Source organism: Pseudonaja textilis, chromosome 3, assembly GCF_049901715.1.
Source record: "Pseudonaja textilis isolate UNSWEBS1 chromosome 3, rPseTex1.2, whole genome shotgun sequence".
Lineage (NCBI taxonomy): Eukaryota > Metazoa > Chordata > Lepidosauria > Squamata > Elapidae > Pseudonaja > Pseudonaja textilis.
In genome coordinates, this window is record NC_141992.1 from 166,225,366 (window position 1) to 166,244,017 (window position 18,652).

General features: G+C 36.0%; 1 protein-coding gene across 1 annotated transcript in view; it reads right to left on the reverse strand.

Annotated features, from left to right (window-relative positions):
* Positions 1–8,630: 8,630 nt before the first annotated feature.
* SLCO5A1 (solute carrier organic anion transporter family member 5A1) overlaps positions 8,631–18,652 on the reverse strand; it is a 29,844-nt gene continuing 19,822 nt past the window's right edge. Inside the window, exons 6-9 of the mRNA XM_026706112.2 lie at positions 13,712–13,871; positions 12,069–12,310; positions 11,406–11,470; positions 8,631–9,685 (exon numbers count right to left, since the gene is read on the reverse strand). Coding sequence (XP_026561897.1) covers positions 9,210–9,685; positions 11,406–11,470; positions 12,069–12,310; positions 13,712–13,871 — 943 coding nt within the window. The 3' untranslated portion in view covers positions 8,631–9,209. The remainder of the gene's footprint in view (positions 9,686–11,405; positions 11,471–12,068; positions 12,311–13,711; positions 13,872–18,652) is intronic.

Consider the following 18,652-nt stretch of genomic DNA (forward strand, 5'->3'; position numbering starts at 1 on the left):
AAAATCAAATGCAAAATCATATTCAATCCCAATGTAAAACATCAGATGCAAGTAATTTTTTAAAAAGAGCAAACACTGAACCTTGTAAAGATCAACACATGCCTAATTAAAAATACTGGCTTAGTACTAGAAAAACTGAAGAAACTTTGAAAATAACAGCAATAGCTGGAAAAATTGAGCACTGAAGTATGAATCATTCAATTTAAGCAATATTGGTTGTTGAATCAGACCAGAGGTGATTCTTCCAAAGTATAAATGGCAATGAAAATACTGAAAATGGAAATCCAAACAAAAAGGAACGTTTCAGAGACCTGAAGACCAATAATAGAAATGATTAAAAACTGAGTGAATATGATTAAACCATCTCCTGGAAATGTTCAGTTGCATGGCATTTGACTCAGATATCTGATCAGCTTACATCCAATTATATTTAAAACAGCTTAATGAAATATTGTGTCAATATTGCATTGGTGATTAGTTAATAAGTGGCAAAAATGTATCAGATACAAAAGGACCCACCAACATAATACAGTTTCCAAAATGATTAACTAGACCAGGAGTGTCAAAGTTGTGTTGTCCCAGTGGCATCATGTGATATATCACAACTTTTTCCCTTCGCTAAACCAGGCGTAGGCATGGCCAGTGCATGACGCATCCAGCTCAAGGGTCGTTAGTTTGACAGCCCTGCACTAGATCATCCATTAAAATTAGCATGTGGCAATAATGAAAAATTGGTAAGTACATAAAGTTGAAAAAGTAGTCAAAATGGGCAGGATAAAATATTGTGAGATCTCAGAAGACAAATTTTATAGTCTTAACTTGTAACACACCTGATTTAACTCTGATTGAAAAGGAAAAAGTGTGGATAATTGATTTGGTAATGCCAGGGGGGAATAGGATAGAAGGCAAAGAATTGGAGAAAATAGTATCAAAATCTGAAAGTTAAAACTGAAAGATTATGGCATAAAGCAGCTGTGGACAAAATTCCCATCTGTTCAATTAACAAAGGTCACACTGCTTTGATTTCCACATATACTGCACTGATATTTTAAAGCATCCTAAATTCTAAGAAAGCTCGATGCATATGAAATCACTTATTAGTCAATTGCAAAAGGCAGCTTTACTTGGAACAACTTCCATTCTGTGACAATACGTTTGACATCATGAAATATTGGACCATCTCAGGTCCTTGAGAAAAACTCAACAGTTGGGTAAAAAATGTCAAAGCCAGTCTAAACCTCTGGCTGAACATCGTAATAGATAGTTGAAGAAAAAAAATCAGCAACCTAAAACTCTTCAAGAGTTTGTTGCTGTTAAACAGTAAAGTAAAAGCACACTCCACTCAACAGGTATAAAATTACTGTTCATAAACGTCCATTGGATGTCACATAATAGCTTGCAGTAATAATGATAAATATTGGTGCAGAGATTCAAATTATTAAATTATAAATACACCTTTAAAAATGTGAATTTTGCAGTTAAGATAATATAAAGTGAAAATAAGAGCCCACATTAAAACTGGCATTAAATTTTATATTATGTAATGTTACAGATCATGAATAAATATAACTCATAGTTTAAAACACAGGCAATTTGACTCATACATAATGATAATTAGATAGTTTTTAGCTAAAAATTTGCTAAATAGTTTTCAAGATTGCTGCGCATAAGGATGCTGTGGCTAACCACTCCTTCTTTCAGTGTATGGTGTGTATGATTCTGTGTGTTTTGGATCCTTTCCTTGATTGAATCCTGTGGGGCAAGGAGTATCTATAGTCGGCAAGCCTTGTTACAAATTGGAATGAAATGTGAAAAGGACGATTTTATACATTCTCATAACATACCGAAGGAGGCAGCTAGGCTTCTGGGGAGCCATGGATCACTATCCCTGTAGCAAGGAGGAAGAGGCGGAGAAAGAGGAAGAGAGGATGCTGTGCTGGGGTTTTGTTTAGGCTGAGTAAGTTTCCACACAAGCCTTCAAGTCCAAGTATATTTCTTACCAATGCAAGATCTCTGACTAACAAAATTGATGTATTAAGGCTACAGATTGCAAAGACTAAATTCATCAAGAACTGCTGTGTTTTGCTAATCACAGAAACTTGGCTTCATTCACTCATTCCAGATGCAGCTGTTGAGCTGGAAGGCTACATAGCTCACTGTCAGGACAGGAGTAGAGATTCTGGCAAGATCAAAGGGGGAGGTTTAAGCCTTTATGTGCTGGCAAATTAGCTGGTGTATCAATAAAAGACTGTAGACAGCCACTGCTCCATGGATCTGGAGTATATGACTCTTAAATGTAGACCCATATATCTTCCATGGGAATTCAGCATGGTTTTGATTACTGCAGTCTATGTCCCTCTTGATACCAATACTACTATGGCTTTGGGATTCTTGTATAACATTGTTAGTAATCAGCAGAATAAGTATCCTGATGCTGTGCATATCATAGCGGGAGACTTTAATCAAGCTGATTTAAAAGAAGTGCTCCCTAAATTCTATCAGCATGTTAAGTGTGCTACTAGAGGAGCAAACATATTGGACAAAGTATATACCAACAACAAACATGGCTATAAGGTTATACAATTACCACATTTAGGACAGACCATATGTCACTGTTTTTAGCACCAGCGTACATCCCTCTTAGGAGACGGGCTCTGTCTATAATAAAAGCAGTGAAATCTTGGCCAGAAGATGCTTACCAACAACTTCAGGATTGTTTTGAGAACACAAATTGGGACATCTTTTACCACCCTGACCTAGAGGTGCACCCTGCAACTGTTCTGTGCTATATCAAACACTGCACAGATACTATCACTGTAGATAAACATATTAGGATCTATACCAATCAGAAACCCTGCATGACCAGGGAAGTCCAGCGCCTCTTGCATGACAGGACCAAGGCCTTTAGGACCGGTGATGGGGCAAGATACAGTGTTGCCAGAGCTAATCTGAAGAAAGGTATTCGGAAGGCCAAGACTGAGTATAAGAGGAAGATTGAGGATAATTTTAATAGCAATAACATGAGGCAGGTGTGGCGAGGGATTCAACAAATTACAAACCATCAACCGACCAATATCATCCCTGCTGAGGCAAAGGAACTGAATCATTTCTTTGCTCGCTTTGAAGTGGAGACTTCAGAGACAGATAAAATACAACTACCAGCCAATTATAACCTGCACCTCATTGTGGACGAACAGGAGGTGAGGAGCATTCTGAGGGCTGTGGACCCTAGAAAGGCTGCCGGTCTTGATGGTATCTCTGGCTGAGTGCTTAAAGACTGTGCTGATCAGTTGGCTGGAGTCTTTACCAGGATCTTCAATTGGTCTTTATCCCAGTCCACTATTCCATCTTGTTTGAAGGCTTCCACCATTGTTCCGCTGCCAAAGAAGTTCTCTATCAATAACTTCAACAATTACAGACCAGCGGCACTCACTCCTATCATGAAGAAGTGCTTTGAGAAATTGGTCCGCCTGCTCATTATTTCTGGTCTTCCGCATACATTTGATAAACACCAGTTTGCATACAGAATACATCTACAGAGGACACTATAGCCATCACTCTTCACACTGCTCTGACTCATCAAGAACAGCGGGGGGATTATATGAGGATGCTTTTTGTGGATTTTAGTTCTGCATTTAACACAATTCTTCCACATAGACTAGTATCTAAACTTCTGGACTTTGGCCTTTCTAATTCAATCTGCCTTTGGATTATGGATTTCCTGTCTGGCCGCCCACAGAGGGCCAGATTAGGTAATCATACCTCTTCAGCCCTTATTCTTAACACTGATACACTACAGGGTTGCTGGTGAGTCCCTTACTCTATACTCTTTATGTGCACGACTGCATTCCCACTCACGCCAGTAATACTATTGCTAAATTTGCAGATGATACAACAGTGGTGGGACTTATCTCTGGGGGGGGGGGGGATGAGTCTGCTTACCGAGATGATGTGGAGACAATAACCTGGTCCTCAACACCAATAAGACCAAGGAGCTTCTAGTGGATTATAGAAGGAACAGATCAGACATCCAGCCCTTGCTTATCAATGGAGACTGAGTCGAGCAAGCGGCCAGTTTTAAGTTTCTGGGTATTACCCTAAAAGAGGACCTGACCTGGGGTACCCATATTGCAGCCCTGGTCAAAGGGGCCCAGCAGAGATTATACTACCTGAGACTTCTCAGAAAACTGAATAAAAAACTGCTGGTGACCTTCTATCGCTGCACCAGAGAGCATTTTAACATACTGCATGGTTTGCCAATTGCAGAGTGGCAGATAGGAAAGCACTCCAGAGGGTTAATGTCATTGCCCAGAAGATCATTGGTTGCCCTCTCCCCTCTTTGGAAGAGCTTTACAACTCCCGCTGCCTTAAGAAAGTTCAAAACATTCTCAAGATCCATCTCATCCTGGGAACCCCCACTTTTGAACTATTACCATCTGGCAGACGGTACAGAATAATAAAAACAAGGACAAATAGGCTGAAAAACAGCTTCTATCCCAGGCCAGTAGCTCTTTTGAATTCTGCTATATAATGCAATGTTGGTGCGGTGTCGGGGGTTTCCGGTTCAATGTGTGAAGGGTGAAGGATGTGTGTTTATGTTTATTTTCGTGGACTGGTCATGATGTGCACTGAAGATGGTGTTTGATTTCGTTGTACAAGGTGCAATGACAATAAAGTAAACTAAAAAAACTAGTTATGAAAAACAGATGCAATTGAGCTAAGCAGCAACAAATGAGGTAGTAGCACTATATCCATATTCACTGCATTGATTTCTGCAGCAAAACTATTTTGGATCAAATGGATTCTTCTGTCCTGCGCCCCAAAAGAACACTTTTAAGCTTGGAATAGTACAAGAAGATGTGACATAAAACACCACAAAGTTAAGAAGTCATTTTTATTTTAAAATGCCAAGTGCTGAAGGTTCATTTGCAAACAGCTATTTACACGTATTGTCCATAAAGATTTACACACAAGCTTGTACATAAAGAGTTTGAAAACTGGTCTTTGTTCCATTGAGATAAATATTAGTTCAAATCTTCAAAAAAAAGGAACAGTACACAAATCCGCATTTTGTTTTTACAGATGCAATTTATAGTTTCCTGACTGACACACTTAAAAACATTTATCAAAACTAACATTTAACTAGTCTGCCCCTTGATTAATAATATTTTTCCTCTTTCAGATATATTAGGTTAAAACAAAATACAATATGCAACATCCTGCTATTTTCCTGAAATCAATGGAAAAAATATACAGACTTTTCTATATATTAATGGGGAGTGTGTGAAGTATAAAAAAGTAATGGTTCAAAATTGCATATATAAGAATATTAAGTTCAACCCTGGATTCTTTTTGAACAGTATTTTTTTTAGATTCTTCAGTTAAAACACTGGTATGTTTTAATTACCCATGGTTTTGGCTAACAGTTCTGTTCTGAAAGTTTATTTTTAAAGTCCCAAAATCAAAGGACACAATTCTTTTGTCTTTGCCACCACAGTTCAACATTAACCAAATGACTGAGGGAGACAGTAATCTGGGAGTAATCAAGAGTCATCCATTGTACATCTTGTGTTCATTTAACAGGTACCATAGTCTGAAACACTGACCATAACACCTGCAGTACAAAACCTTCCCTGCTAAGCTGCTCCTCAGCTGCACCAAATTTTGAGTGCTAGACTTCCAAACCACTATCGCTAAAAGTAAAGCAATTAGCAACTTTGGCAGGACACCAGATCACCATGTCTTTGGCTATCGTTATGCTCTGCCAGAAAATTGTTTCCAGATTCAACAGTTAAAGATTTCCAGTTGGAAAATGAGAGCCAATTCTTTCAGTTAAAACATGAAAACTAGTTCAAAGTTGTGCTGCTTCATATTTGTGGAGCAAGAGTATATTAAGCTGATAGTCCTGCAAGGTAAACGCCTGAGCAGCTATTCGAAGTATTTTTTTCAGCCTCAGGAGGGAATTCTTTTATCCCATTAGCACCAGTTGGATCAGTTTAAAGCTGGTCCATAGGGTCGCTCATTTACATTAGAGGAGCAATGTACATTTTCTAGTACACCAACAATACTTTAAAAAAACTTTGGGATGACTGCACTCTCTAGGGCATTCTCCATTTTATGACTATATTGCAAAAAAAAAAAAAAAAGAACAATGCATAAATGACACAATGAACTGATATGTATATTCAGAAGCACCATTCAAAAGTTTGCCAGAATACACAGTGAGTTCAAAACTAGGCCACCTGTTTTCTATCTCCATAGATACAGAAAGTAGGTCTGAAAAGGAGCTATACTCACATTTGCTATAATAGGAGTAAAGTTGTCAGTGCAAGTTAAGACCTTACATTACACTAAGGTACTCAGAGAATTGTACTCCTATTTAAGCAAACATGAGCACTGGTGCCCCCCTTCAGGCCCAAATGGGTTTTCTGTCCTCCCTTTTGAGTTCTCTCTTTACCTTTTCTTAGTAGACTACAACTAGCCAACAAATTGGATAAACTTTCTACTTCCAAATTTCAAGTATGCAATCAATACTGAATGAATAATGACACTTTTGAGGCAATGCTAGGTTTGCATCAATAATCTTAGTACTATATTAATAAACATATATTAGTATTTATGGCAATCTACATCCATGTACATTGTTTACATTCTTTATCCCTGTACATTATTTATTCTAGGATGGGACAAAGAGATACCAAAATTCTTCCGTTATAAGTTGAAGTGTTACATTGGTGCATGCTGTCTTCCACAGCTTAAAAATGTAATATCTAAGTTAGGAAACAGCATGGCTAAACCTCCTATTGCTCTTTTAAGCTATCGCAGTGACACTACTCAGAATGAAAATACAGAGCCATGCACAGTCCTTGGAAGATGTATATCTGAGAAGAGAGCAACTGGCCATTCAACTAGCAAGCTAACACCATATATGTTCAATTCAAGGCCTCAATTTTCCTCAGGATGCAATGTCACACATAGGCCTAGTTCAGATAGGTTGATGCAAGCTAACACTAGCAAGCTAACACTATATATGTTCAATTCAAGGCCTCAATTTTTCTCAGGATGCAATGTCACACATAGGCCTAGTTCAGATAGTTCAGATAGGTTGATGCTTTCAAAAACTTAGAAGACAATCTGATAACTATAAGGTGTCTCCCCCACCTCAAATTCCTCCATCAACTATATGTATGTACAGTCTACAGGGCCTTAGCAATTGAGCTTTGATTGCATACTCATTGCTTATTATGAAATATTTCACTTTTTAAATTCCCTACTAATAAGTATTTCCTCCCATTGGATTACCACTCTAAAGATTATTTGAGGGGTACAGCTTGGGGTCTGACCGTATTCTCATTTCAACTTTTGGAAAGCCATGCCTCAGAAGCCCATTTTGGATTTACCCTGAACATCAAATTTGTCCTGCTTAGGGAACTGCTCCTCAATGTGTGACTTAAGAGATCCCTTTGGTCTCAGAATCAGACAACAGAATACTGTAACAAAATATTTTAGATTCAAAAATAGCAGTGCAATTGCATGAGATATAGCGCATCCAAAACAGATCTGAACAAGGCTTTTGTGACCTCATCAGGAATACACCCCTGAGTAGTGTCTAGGAAACTCACTCTGTTAAAGTGTATTAGCATATCTATGCAATGGAAAGCTGACCTGTACTTTTGATTGTAGTACTTTGTAAGCCTCAATGGCATTTTTCCCTTAACAGATTTTTTTTTTTTAAAGATGAAATAATTCTGGCAAGCGCAAAAAGCAATAACTGTGGAATCTTTATTCTTCTTGCCATTTGTCTCTTCATAACTCCTCCTCCTCCTCCTCCAAGAAGAAAAAGAGGGCTAACAATATGAAAAAACAGCTAAAATGTATAATTTTGAACGTACAGATTGCAGGATGGGAAATCTATAAGCATCCATTTACCTTGCAAATATTCCACTCTAGACAATCTTTTGCATTAAAAATCCCTAGTGGCAGGATGAAAGAGTTGCACAACTGAATATAATATAGGTTAAGTTACAGTCTCAGGTTTTCCAGATATTGGCATCTATAAACATGCACCGTTTTTCCAGAAATGAAAAAGTGGCGATCAGATCAGGTTGCCCAAGACAATTTCTATTGCTGACAAAGCTAAAGAAATGTAGTGGATGCCAAATGCTGAAATATAAGCAGATCTGTACAAGCCTTTAATATGAAATGGATTCTTAAGGCCTGTAATTCTCCTTCAAGAATCAGTAGGAACCTAAGAACAAACAACTTGGTAAAGCCATCAATATGCTCAGATTGATATTTAGGGCATGATGAGGTATATAAACAGCAATCTGGGCCATATGTCAGAACAAATAACCACTGTCCCATATCAGCAGAGGATTAGATACTAGAGTCATCTCAATTTGCCACACTATCAAGATTAGTTTCTGTATGCACAGAAATAAAAGTAACCTTAAGTTTGGATTTGGTGAACTCAATAGGAGTTCTGTAGCTGATTGTTCCTTCTTGCAAAAGTATGCAAATACAAACCAGTAATTATTGATGTTTGTTATGCTTTAAGGTTATTACAAAATAGTACTGAAATCACTAATGAGTTATAAGTTTGCAATTAAAATGAAAAATACACTATCATATTAAAATAAAACAAATTCTCAATAACTTATTGTGTTATTGATTTTTCTTAAGATTGTTTATCTCTTAAAATAAAATGTTTAACTGGATATTTTATTACTTCAAAGAGCCTCTTTCCCAAGTCAGGTGATTGAAAATTCTGATTTAAAAATACACAGAACCAAACAAATTATCCAGTTCATGTTGCATAGCTAAGTTGTGCTTTGAAATAGAATTAAAAATAGTTACTTGTTCTTACCTAGTTCAAGAATCATGGATGCAATATCTTCACCAGTGGCATACATTTCTATCAGAACTGATGTTCGCAGTAGAGAATCTATTAGCATTTGCCTGGAACATGCAACTTGAATAGACATACCTAAAGGACTTGCAAACCTACTTTAACATTCCAGTTCCTAAAAAGAAGAAAGGCCTATCTAAGTTGTTTGGAGGTAACCAGCCCTCAGATATGCCATGGCTGTATGCATTAAGCTTTTCTGGTTGATTATCAGTGGCAGATCTTATTAGGAAAAAGAAGGCACAGTTGTTTCAAAAGGCCCCATACTTAATGCCAGTATGTACAAATAAATAATGATCTCAAGTTACTGCAAGGGCCTCTCTATTTCAGAAGTGACTTCTTGGGAAGGCTTCTCAACTGATGTAGTTATTGCTTCTATTGTAAGGGGGCCAGGAAAGGTTTGTGCTGTGTAATGCATTGTTGTTGTTAGATTGACACTGTTACCATGGTCACCTTGAGAGCTAAAAGTGGGGCAGGACCTAGTCCTTGCATAGTTTTGCTGACCAACTTTGTTACACACCACTTCGCTCACAGTGCTGACAGAAGCATCTTCCCACATCTGCCTTTGCTGCTTCTTTTCTTTGTACTTAATGGTGTACCAAGCGAGGAAAATGAATAGGAAGCCAACAAACTTGAGACCAGCTGCCAGACCAAAGTACACAAAACGAAATGAGGTCACGTCATATTCCCAACAGGAGCCTTGCACACCACATTCCTGTTGCCACAGCATGCAGGTAGTATCAATGACGGCACCAAAATAAATTGGGGTAGGAATGTATGCTGCAATAAATAGGAAAAGTGAAGTCAATCAACTCCTGTATCAAAACAGTTATTGGGAAATTTCTTGAGAAAGTACGCAGTAAAGCTAAACCTATATTTCTATTTTTAAGCAGTTTTGGCTAGGATATACATCACATTACATACCAACAGAATGAAAGAAAATTCTTTCATTGATGCTTATAAATGACTTGGTTTAGAAGTGTTAATTTTACCGTTGCTGTAACCTCATTGCGGCAGGCACAACAGCTCTGCTTAGACTGCGCTCCCTTATTTGGGCAGGCTGTCTGACAGGCTTTTCGTTCCGGGAGCCTTCCGATTTCACTCTGAGCGGTCTCTCCGTCAGCTGTTCGTTGCGAACAAACTTCTCGGCATTAAAGTCAAATAAAGGTGCCTTCTGTGCTCGGACTGCTTTGTACTCCCTTATATGGGCAGGCTGCTCAGCCGGCAAAAGGTACCTCTTCAATGCCCCCAAAACCCTTTTCCAGGTTTTTGAGAGCGATCTCTGCAAACTCCGGACTGTGGAAGTCTATTTGCTTTAAAAAGCCGATGGAATAGAGGCTTGTGATCGTAGTAAGCACCAGGGCTTTTGAAAAGCCTAAGGTGCTATTAGTCCCTTAAGGACTGTTGTGTGGTTAGTCCAAAATAACAAATCTAAATTAAAAATATTAAATCTAAATTTAAAACACCACTCTATGGATAAAGTATAGAAGACCAAGATTATAAATGTCTATCTCTGCTGAGACTGAATAGAAGAACTGGAGACGGTGGCCCGGAAGTGGTATGTCTTCAGTTTTTCTATTCAGTCTATAGCCGAATAGAGCTGAATACATCCCATGCATGGATCCTGTTGAAACCATTCTGGAGAATACTTAAATTTTAACTCTTTCCAATAGTACATTTTTATTTATTTTGAATTATACCCAATGGAACGCTAGATATGTCTCATATCGATTGATGGCAGACAATTGTAAGAATTCTGTGAACTAATTAAGAAAAGAGCAGAGCCACGATACTTGTGTGCAGATCAACTGTTTGGAGACTCATTGAGTCATGCAGCAGAGCAATGGAGCCAGCAAAGCTAGCTGATAATATTTATCACCACACCATTACACATACCCCATATAAATCTCAATCCAATAATATCACTCTTAAAATATTAGAATTTCAAATGTTAAATTTTTTTAAAGTATTACAATATTAATAATATATTGTAAGTCAACTTTAATAAAATTATTCAAGTTTGGGAGAATAAATATCAAGGTAAATTGGTTAGTCATGTTCCATACATCCAGAATACTTGAAGTTTATTCCAAACAACAGTTACCAAATAACCTCAGCACTTAGTAGCTGTACTTGATTTCATAGTAAGTCCTATAGCTAGTATTCTCACCAACCTTGTGCCTGACCCTGTCCCTGTTTCTTTTACAGAACCATATATTGAATTTTAGCTAACCATAGTATTTGGTTATAAACAAAAACTGTAGAAGTGCAAGGTTGTGTGCATGAATTTAAAAAAATCTGAGAATCAAAATAAAAGAGGGCTACAATAAAATGCCTTTTAATTAAGACCCTATCAAAAGTGTCAGATCATATGCTGGGAAACTTTTTTTTTTTTAAAGTGCTATTTTCAGCTGCCTTGTCAATTCCTCTACCAATTCACATAATACTTCAAGACGGTCAATGTAACCAATTGAGGCACTATATCTACCTCTGCACTTACCAAGAGTTCTTAATAAAACAAATTGCATGCCAAGGGCAAAAGGCCTCTCACCATTTTCCACAGACCTAAAAAAAGATACAATATATTTTAAAGTCTTGAATGGAGGAAATGGTAGGGATGACTACTTAATTGTTACTTGACAAAACTCTTCTCCTTAGCCAATCCCAGGAGAGTGACCCAATGCTAGTGACCAACCATGTAGGAGCCAGGTGTTCAGTAGAATCAAAATCAGAAGTTCAGAGAAATAAAAACTTCTTCCAGGAAGCAAAGTGAGAAATTTTCCTTACATTTCTGATGACAAGTAGATTCAATCAAATCTAGATTGACAAGTAGATTTATTTTCTAAGTAAATTGTCGTCCCATTCTCCTCAGCATTCTGCAACCTACCCAATAACAAATACCCTCTCAGACACAATTACCCTCTCTGAATTCTACAATTCTAAAACATGTTGATTCATACATTAATTATGTATCATCAATTCAACAAAATGAATTATTAAGTGAAATCAAACTTTGTAAATCCATCTATCTCTAGAAGTAACTAACCTAATTCATCATCAGAAAAGTAAAGGTGAATAATGTTTTGTGGAAATGGCAGAGAAACTCAATTATAATAAAGCATGCTATCCTAGTAGACAAGAAATGATCCAGGCAACTTCTCACCTAAGAGTAACTATGATTGCTGATGGTTGGGCACATGCTGTGATAAGCGTTACTATGAAGAGAAAAATGAGGAAAGGGATGAGTGTGTTGCAGGTTCTATCACACTTTCCTGATACAGCATAGCCATTCTCATTGAGATATGTTTTGACGATCACCACTCTTAGCTGGCTACGCTGTCCAACTGTGGGTGGTGTGATAACTTGTCGGCTTTGGACACAGGCACAATCTGTGTAATTTCTTATCTGTAAAAGATGTGTAAAACAATCATGATTTCTTATTTGTATTTTTATCAAGAATGCTTGCATCTGGTACATATGCTTCATCTTAGTTATGACTCTAAGTAAAGCACGACACATCCAGGACAGTTACAGCAAGATAAGAAATGCTCTTCATTTGAAGGCAAAATATTTTATAGAGAAAAAAAATGTAACAGTATTTTAAAATATCAGAATTAAATAAGTGTTTTTTCTATCTGGGCAACCTGGTCTACTCATATATGGGACAAAGCATACTGCTAGAATAGATTTATTTCTTCGTCGGTAAATATAAATTTAACATCTGAAATGAATGTTTTAAAAGGAAGATTTAAGAAAGCCCTTCCTGTTCTAAAGTTATAGTGTTATTGTTGTTTTTGTAAATAGCAAGCTAAATATTTCTTAATTAATTAAATGCAAAATTTTAAAAAATGTTAATTACTTAATCTTGAGGAAGTTCACAAAAACAAGGAAAATGCATACATGAAAGGAGAATACAGTATCAAAATTCTATGTCTAACAGTCCTAGATTGGAAATTCCTTGACTGACAGGGCCCACAGCATGCCTGCTCTGCCAGTGCAGTATTGAAATTACCATTTCATCGAACTATGCAAAAATAATCTCCACAAAGTTATCTTTATCACACCTGAGGAGAAGACAAGGAGAACCTAGAATTCTGCAAGCCTTTCTAATTTTGAGGAAGGGAGTTTTACATGCTGAGAAGTTTCTAATAGCACATACTTTCTGAAACCTTCTCACATAAGAAAAAACTTAGACTACATAATTCATGGGAAGGTGGCAAGTTCAGGGCATATATGGATTTTTGTGGAATTTGCAAGGGACTAATCAATAGGGGATGACTATTGAATGACTATGACATTCAGGCCCTATAGTCTTTGTCGTATAACTGAACTCAATGGTCACCTTCTTGTAGTCTGGGCATGTACTCACAGTCAATGAAATTATAATGCATTTCATAAAGTCAATTAAAGTTATATGTGCCTTGGGTTTTTGCCTTACCAGGAAACTATAAGATTGGTGAATGTGTATAGTGCTCACATTTATATCCTGAGATCTAAGTCTCACACCAAAATACAGTAGATGATGATCTAACAGTAGAAGTAGCTGCCTAAAAACTCTTACACACGCCTCTGTCGGAAACAGATAAATAAATAAATAAAAACATCAATAGCTGCAAATCATTATGACACTTATTTTGGCTATCCCACATATATGAATGCTTCATAATGTTTGATGCCTAAGATTTTTATATGGCATTTTACTATAAAAACAGCTTTGTGATACTGATAATAGAAGTTATCTTTGGTGCATATATTGCTTTTCTAACAGCAACAAAATTCTGTTTAATTGCTTGTAGACATACTCACCCCTGTGCTGTAATTTCCACTGCTAATGCAACCAGCAAGACAAGGGTTAAAATATGTGATCCCATCTGATCCACACACAGGTTTATATTCATGGATTTTGCACCCACAATTAACATTACAGCTTCCAGTCAGATTCCTATGTGCCATGGTAAGAGTAGGTCTAAAAAAAAAAGATGGGGGTATGGTTTATAATATTTATTCATTGCAGAAGATAAATTGATGCCAACAGATACAATTTCTAAGAATTATATTTTCCAATATCATTTACTTATAAAGATACAAATCAAGCTATGCTTTTTAGGCAGACAGATCCACAAATGATGTGATGCTAGAGAAACACCAGCGTTGTTTTTTTTTCCACTAAATCCCCAAACCATCATTTCTGCAGCTCCTAGAATTCTATCTAACCACTTTATAAATTTTAGTTTTCTAACATTGTAAAAGTAGGAAATATATAAAAACTATAATCTTAGCCTAGATAGATTAAGAAATCAGTCTGGTGGAGTGGTGAAGGCATTGGCCTAGAGCCAGAGACTGTGAGTTCTAATTCTGTCTTAGGCATAAAAACTGGTTGGTGACTTTGGGACAGTCATCTTCTTTAACCCCACTCACCTCAACTGGTTTTGTGGAAAAATAGATTATTAATATATTTGTCATACTGAGTTGTATATGAAAAGGGGTATAGGATAAAAGCCTTTAAAAGTGTGTGGGGAAGGGGGAGCATCTCTTTAAAAAAAAACTCTGGCTCCTTCTATCATCCTAATCACTTGGACACTTTGTTTTATCCATTATAGTCCTTTCCCCAACCATTAAATTCAGTCGTGGTCACCATGATTTCACAGCCCTTCACTAAATATACAGAGAGACAAATGTAAACTAGACATTTTGTCTGCTGCTTATTGGAAGATCTCTATCATGCTTTTTACATTTTGATTTTATACATTCTATGAAGACTGATACTTTATTCAAAAAAATATAATGGATTATCTTAAATCTACAACTTGATGGCTCCATTATTCTGAATTATAATTTCCATCATCCCCAGCTGGCAAAATCCCAACACAATTGAATAAATTATTTGGGGAAGGTTGCCAGTATGTCAAACTTTTCTAAACCCATTGCATGTTTCAGAATACCTGAGATTTTTTAAATTATTTTTTAAATTATTTTTGTTTAATTAGCTGAAAAATGAATATTTCCAGCTAAATGACACCAAATGTCATTACAAAAGGATCATTACAAAAACTTCCACCAAGGACAGAAAAAAACAGACTAGAGTTCCATACCTTATTCTATGGATGTTTGAATTTTTAAAAAAGCCTTTTACAATTATTTTGATATGAACCCCAGATAATTTATATTGTATTAAATTTGGTATATTGCTTCTATTAAATAATTGATAGCACTGAACATGGTATTCTTTTAAAGATTCACTGAGTTGGCAGTAGAAGCCATGGTCTTATGTAGTTCCTTTTCTTCAGGGGCAGTTCCAGTCAGTGTTGTGGTGGGAGTGAGAGAGAGAGAGAAGAGAGGTTCCTAGCCCTAAACCTATTTTTCAGAATTTATTTATTTATTTGATTTGTCAATCGCTTACAAGATAATAGGCATAAGTATATACATAGTTATGAATATATGAAATGAGTACATATAAGAAAAATAAAAGAAACAATAGGACAGGGATGGTAGGCACATTGATATGCTTATGTATGCCCTGTACAGACCTCTTAAGAAAGGAGTGAGGTCAATAGTAGACAGTCTAAGGTTAACGTTTTTGGGGTTTGGGGAAGAAATCACAGAGTCAGGTAGAGTATTCCAGACATTGACCACTCTGTTGCTGAAGTCGTATTTCCTGCAATCAAGTTTGGTGCGGTTAACCTTGAGTTTGTATCTATTGTGTGCTCTTGTGTTGTTATGGTTGAAGCTGAAGTATTCATTGACAGGTAGGACATTGCAATGTATGATTTTATATACCATACTTAGATCAAACCGAAGACGGAGTAATTCAAGGTTTTCTAGGTCTAGAATTTCAAGTCTGGTGGCATAAGGTATTCTACAATGAGTAGAGGAGTGGAGAACTCTTCTTGTGAAATATTTCTGGACTTTCTCAACTGTGCTAATATCAGATACGTAATGTGGGTTCCAGACTGATGAGCTGTATTCGAGTATTGGTCTAGCAAATGTTTTGTATGCTCTAGTTAGTAGTGTGATATTACCAGAGAAAAACCTATGTAGGATTAGGTTAATAACTCTTAATGCCTTTTTGGCTATGTAGCTACAGTGGGCTCTAGCACTTAGATCATTAGAGATGAGTATTCCAAGGTCCTTTACAGAACTTGGATCATCAACAAGATCTTGACTATTCAGCTTGTTATTTTATTTTCTGATTTTTTTTTTTTGCCAATGTGTAAGACAGAGCATTTATTTTTTGAGATTTGAAGCTGCCAATTGTTTGACCATTCTGATACATAGTCAAGATCTTTTTGAAGGGTAGCAGTACTGTCTGTAGTATTGAACAGCTTTACATCATCAGCGAAAAGAACACAGTGTTTTTTTTTATTCCACAGGATGGAATGAAAACTAACTGGAAAGAACAAGTAACATGAAATAACTTTTCCAGTTTACCCTTCTAACAAGGAACAGAGACTTGAGAACTTCAACAGTAATTTAACAGTAGTTTGTTCTCTGTTTTGTACATGTGTAGCAGTTAAGAGGCATAGAATATGAAGGCTTCACTGAGGTGTCATGGCTTATAGATTTCCTATTCTCATTTGTAGCTCTATAAACCTGTAATGTTACCACTAAGTTAAAAGTAAATACAAAATGTGTTTCACTCCCTGGATTACTCTGCCTGGCCTTTCCTGCTCAATTTCTAGTTCTATAATAGTATTTCTGAGAGACAGCAGAAATTGGGAACCTGTGCCTCTCCAGATTTTGCTGTACTACAAATCCCATCTCATTGTTTTCTATTTTCCCTCTTGGCCACAGATTTTCCACACGAGACATAATGACCAAACTATACACAATATTGTTTAATGCTAATTTACTAGGAAATATTTCATTACTGTTCTCATATTAAGTTGAGCTAACTAGCATCATCAGTAAAGTTTTACCAACGTCTATGAGAAATTGGGCATAATTTTGGCATAGTATGCAATTACTTTGAACGTACAATCTCCTTTGCTTCCAATTCATTCTATATGAAGACTCCAAAATAAAAACCAACATTAGTAACGTTATAAAATTGGCAACCAAGGAACAACGATCCTAAATAGTTATATACTAACTTGGTAGGTAACAGGAGTAAACAATAAAAGATATTGATCAATAGGTCAATATATGGTAAAAAAGATGGATTAACAAATTTAAAAAGAAAGAACATAAAAGAAAGGATTTCGTTGAACTAAATGAAGATGGTTTGAGCTTGTTGAATGGAGTATAATACTCCCAAATTCTTACACAGAATTGAAAGTATGGATTTAATTATGAATGAATACATTAAAATTTACATCAAGCATTGAATTAGTGTCATGAATGCATGCAAAAGTAGGAATTGATGAAAATTGTTTGTTCTGCTCCAACAAATGGTGACAATAAAAGAACCAGAGATGAATTTAGGGAGGATGGGATATGATCCAGGAGAAAATATTATTCTATTAGGTGATATAAAGGATGGGTAGGAACAAAATGAATAGAGAAAAACTTGATTCAAAACCTCAAGAATGGATGAGGATGGCAACGGTTTTGTTGACTGATTAGAAAAGAATTTCTCAGTTTCAAATATATGGTTGAAGCATTACTTTATTCATACATAGACAGAAAAAGAATGGACTCTAAAAGCATTATTGATTGACTATGAAAGACTGAAATTATCTTCCTAAAGACAAAATAAATAATCAACACAGAACTGAGAAACATGTAAAATTTGAAACAATTTTTTAGAAACAGATGATTCTTATAGCTAGTTTGTATATGTTCTCTTATTTTGCCTAAGTAAATGAATGACAGCAATGAACTAATTGTGACTGATTTTCAGCGCGTAAACTGGTTAGTGTCAAAGCTCTTTTCTCTTTCTTGACCTGAATAAAATTGTGCTTTGGTCATGCATCCAAACATCTACATTCACTTAGATATATTGGCTAAATAAGCTCATAAATTTATATTCTGAAAATATATTTCCTCATCACCAATTTAACGTTCTTGAGCCAATGGTCATTACCATAATTTGCAGTATTAAGTATATATTATGAAAATAAATATTGATGTTGTATAAGAATGTAATAGCATGTGTGTGTAACAGAGGTGGGGGAGGGAGGGAAGGAGGGAGGGAGGGAGAAAAAAAGAGAGATTGATTGATTTTGGATTCATTCAACCAAATGTCTAGATCTGTTCTAAAAATACTCAGATTGGACAGAAAATAGAATACTGAAAGCACTAAATATCCTTCAAAATCCATGTCTTTATGTTTTCCAAGGTCAAGCTTTACAGATTCAAAAAGATTCAGCTGTGAAGGGTAGCAAGGAAATAGGGAAATGTTCTAATATCATATTTCTTCTATTAAAATTAGCTTATCTCACATTCAAAAGAGTATAACTTAACAAATACTATGATCTCCAAAACAATATCCCATGAATGATGGAAATGATCCTTAGTATCCTTTCTTCAAATAAATAACTTAGAAGTGGCATATGTGTATCTAAAACATGGTATATTTTCAAATTAGGTTCTTTCCATTTTGCATATAATACTTACCAGATATTGTTTATTTGAACACAGCCAGTGAATTGTTACTTCTTGTGGAATATTTCAATCCATTATTATACAATATATTTCTTTTTTACTTACTTATTAAGGAACTTTTAAATTATTTAATGTTCTTATGAAAAAGATACTGCCTTTTATGCAGCACAAAAAGGCTGGCTTTGATGCAAAGCATAAATTATT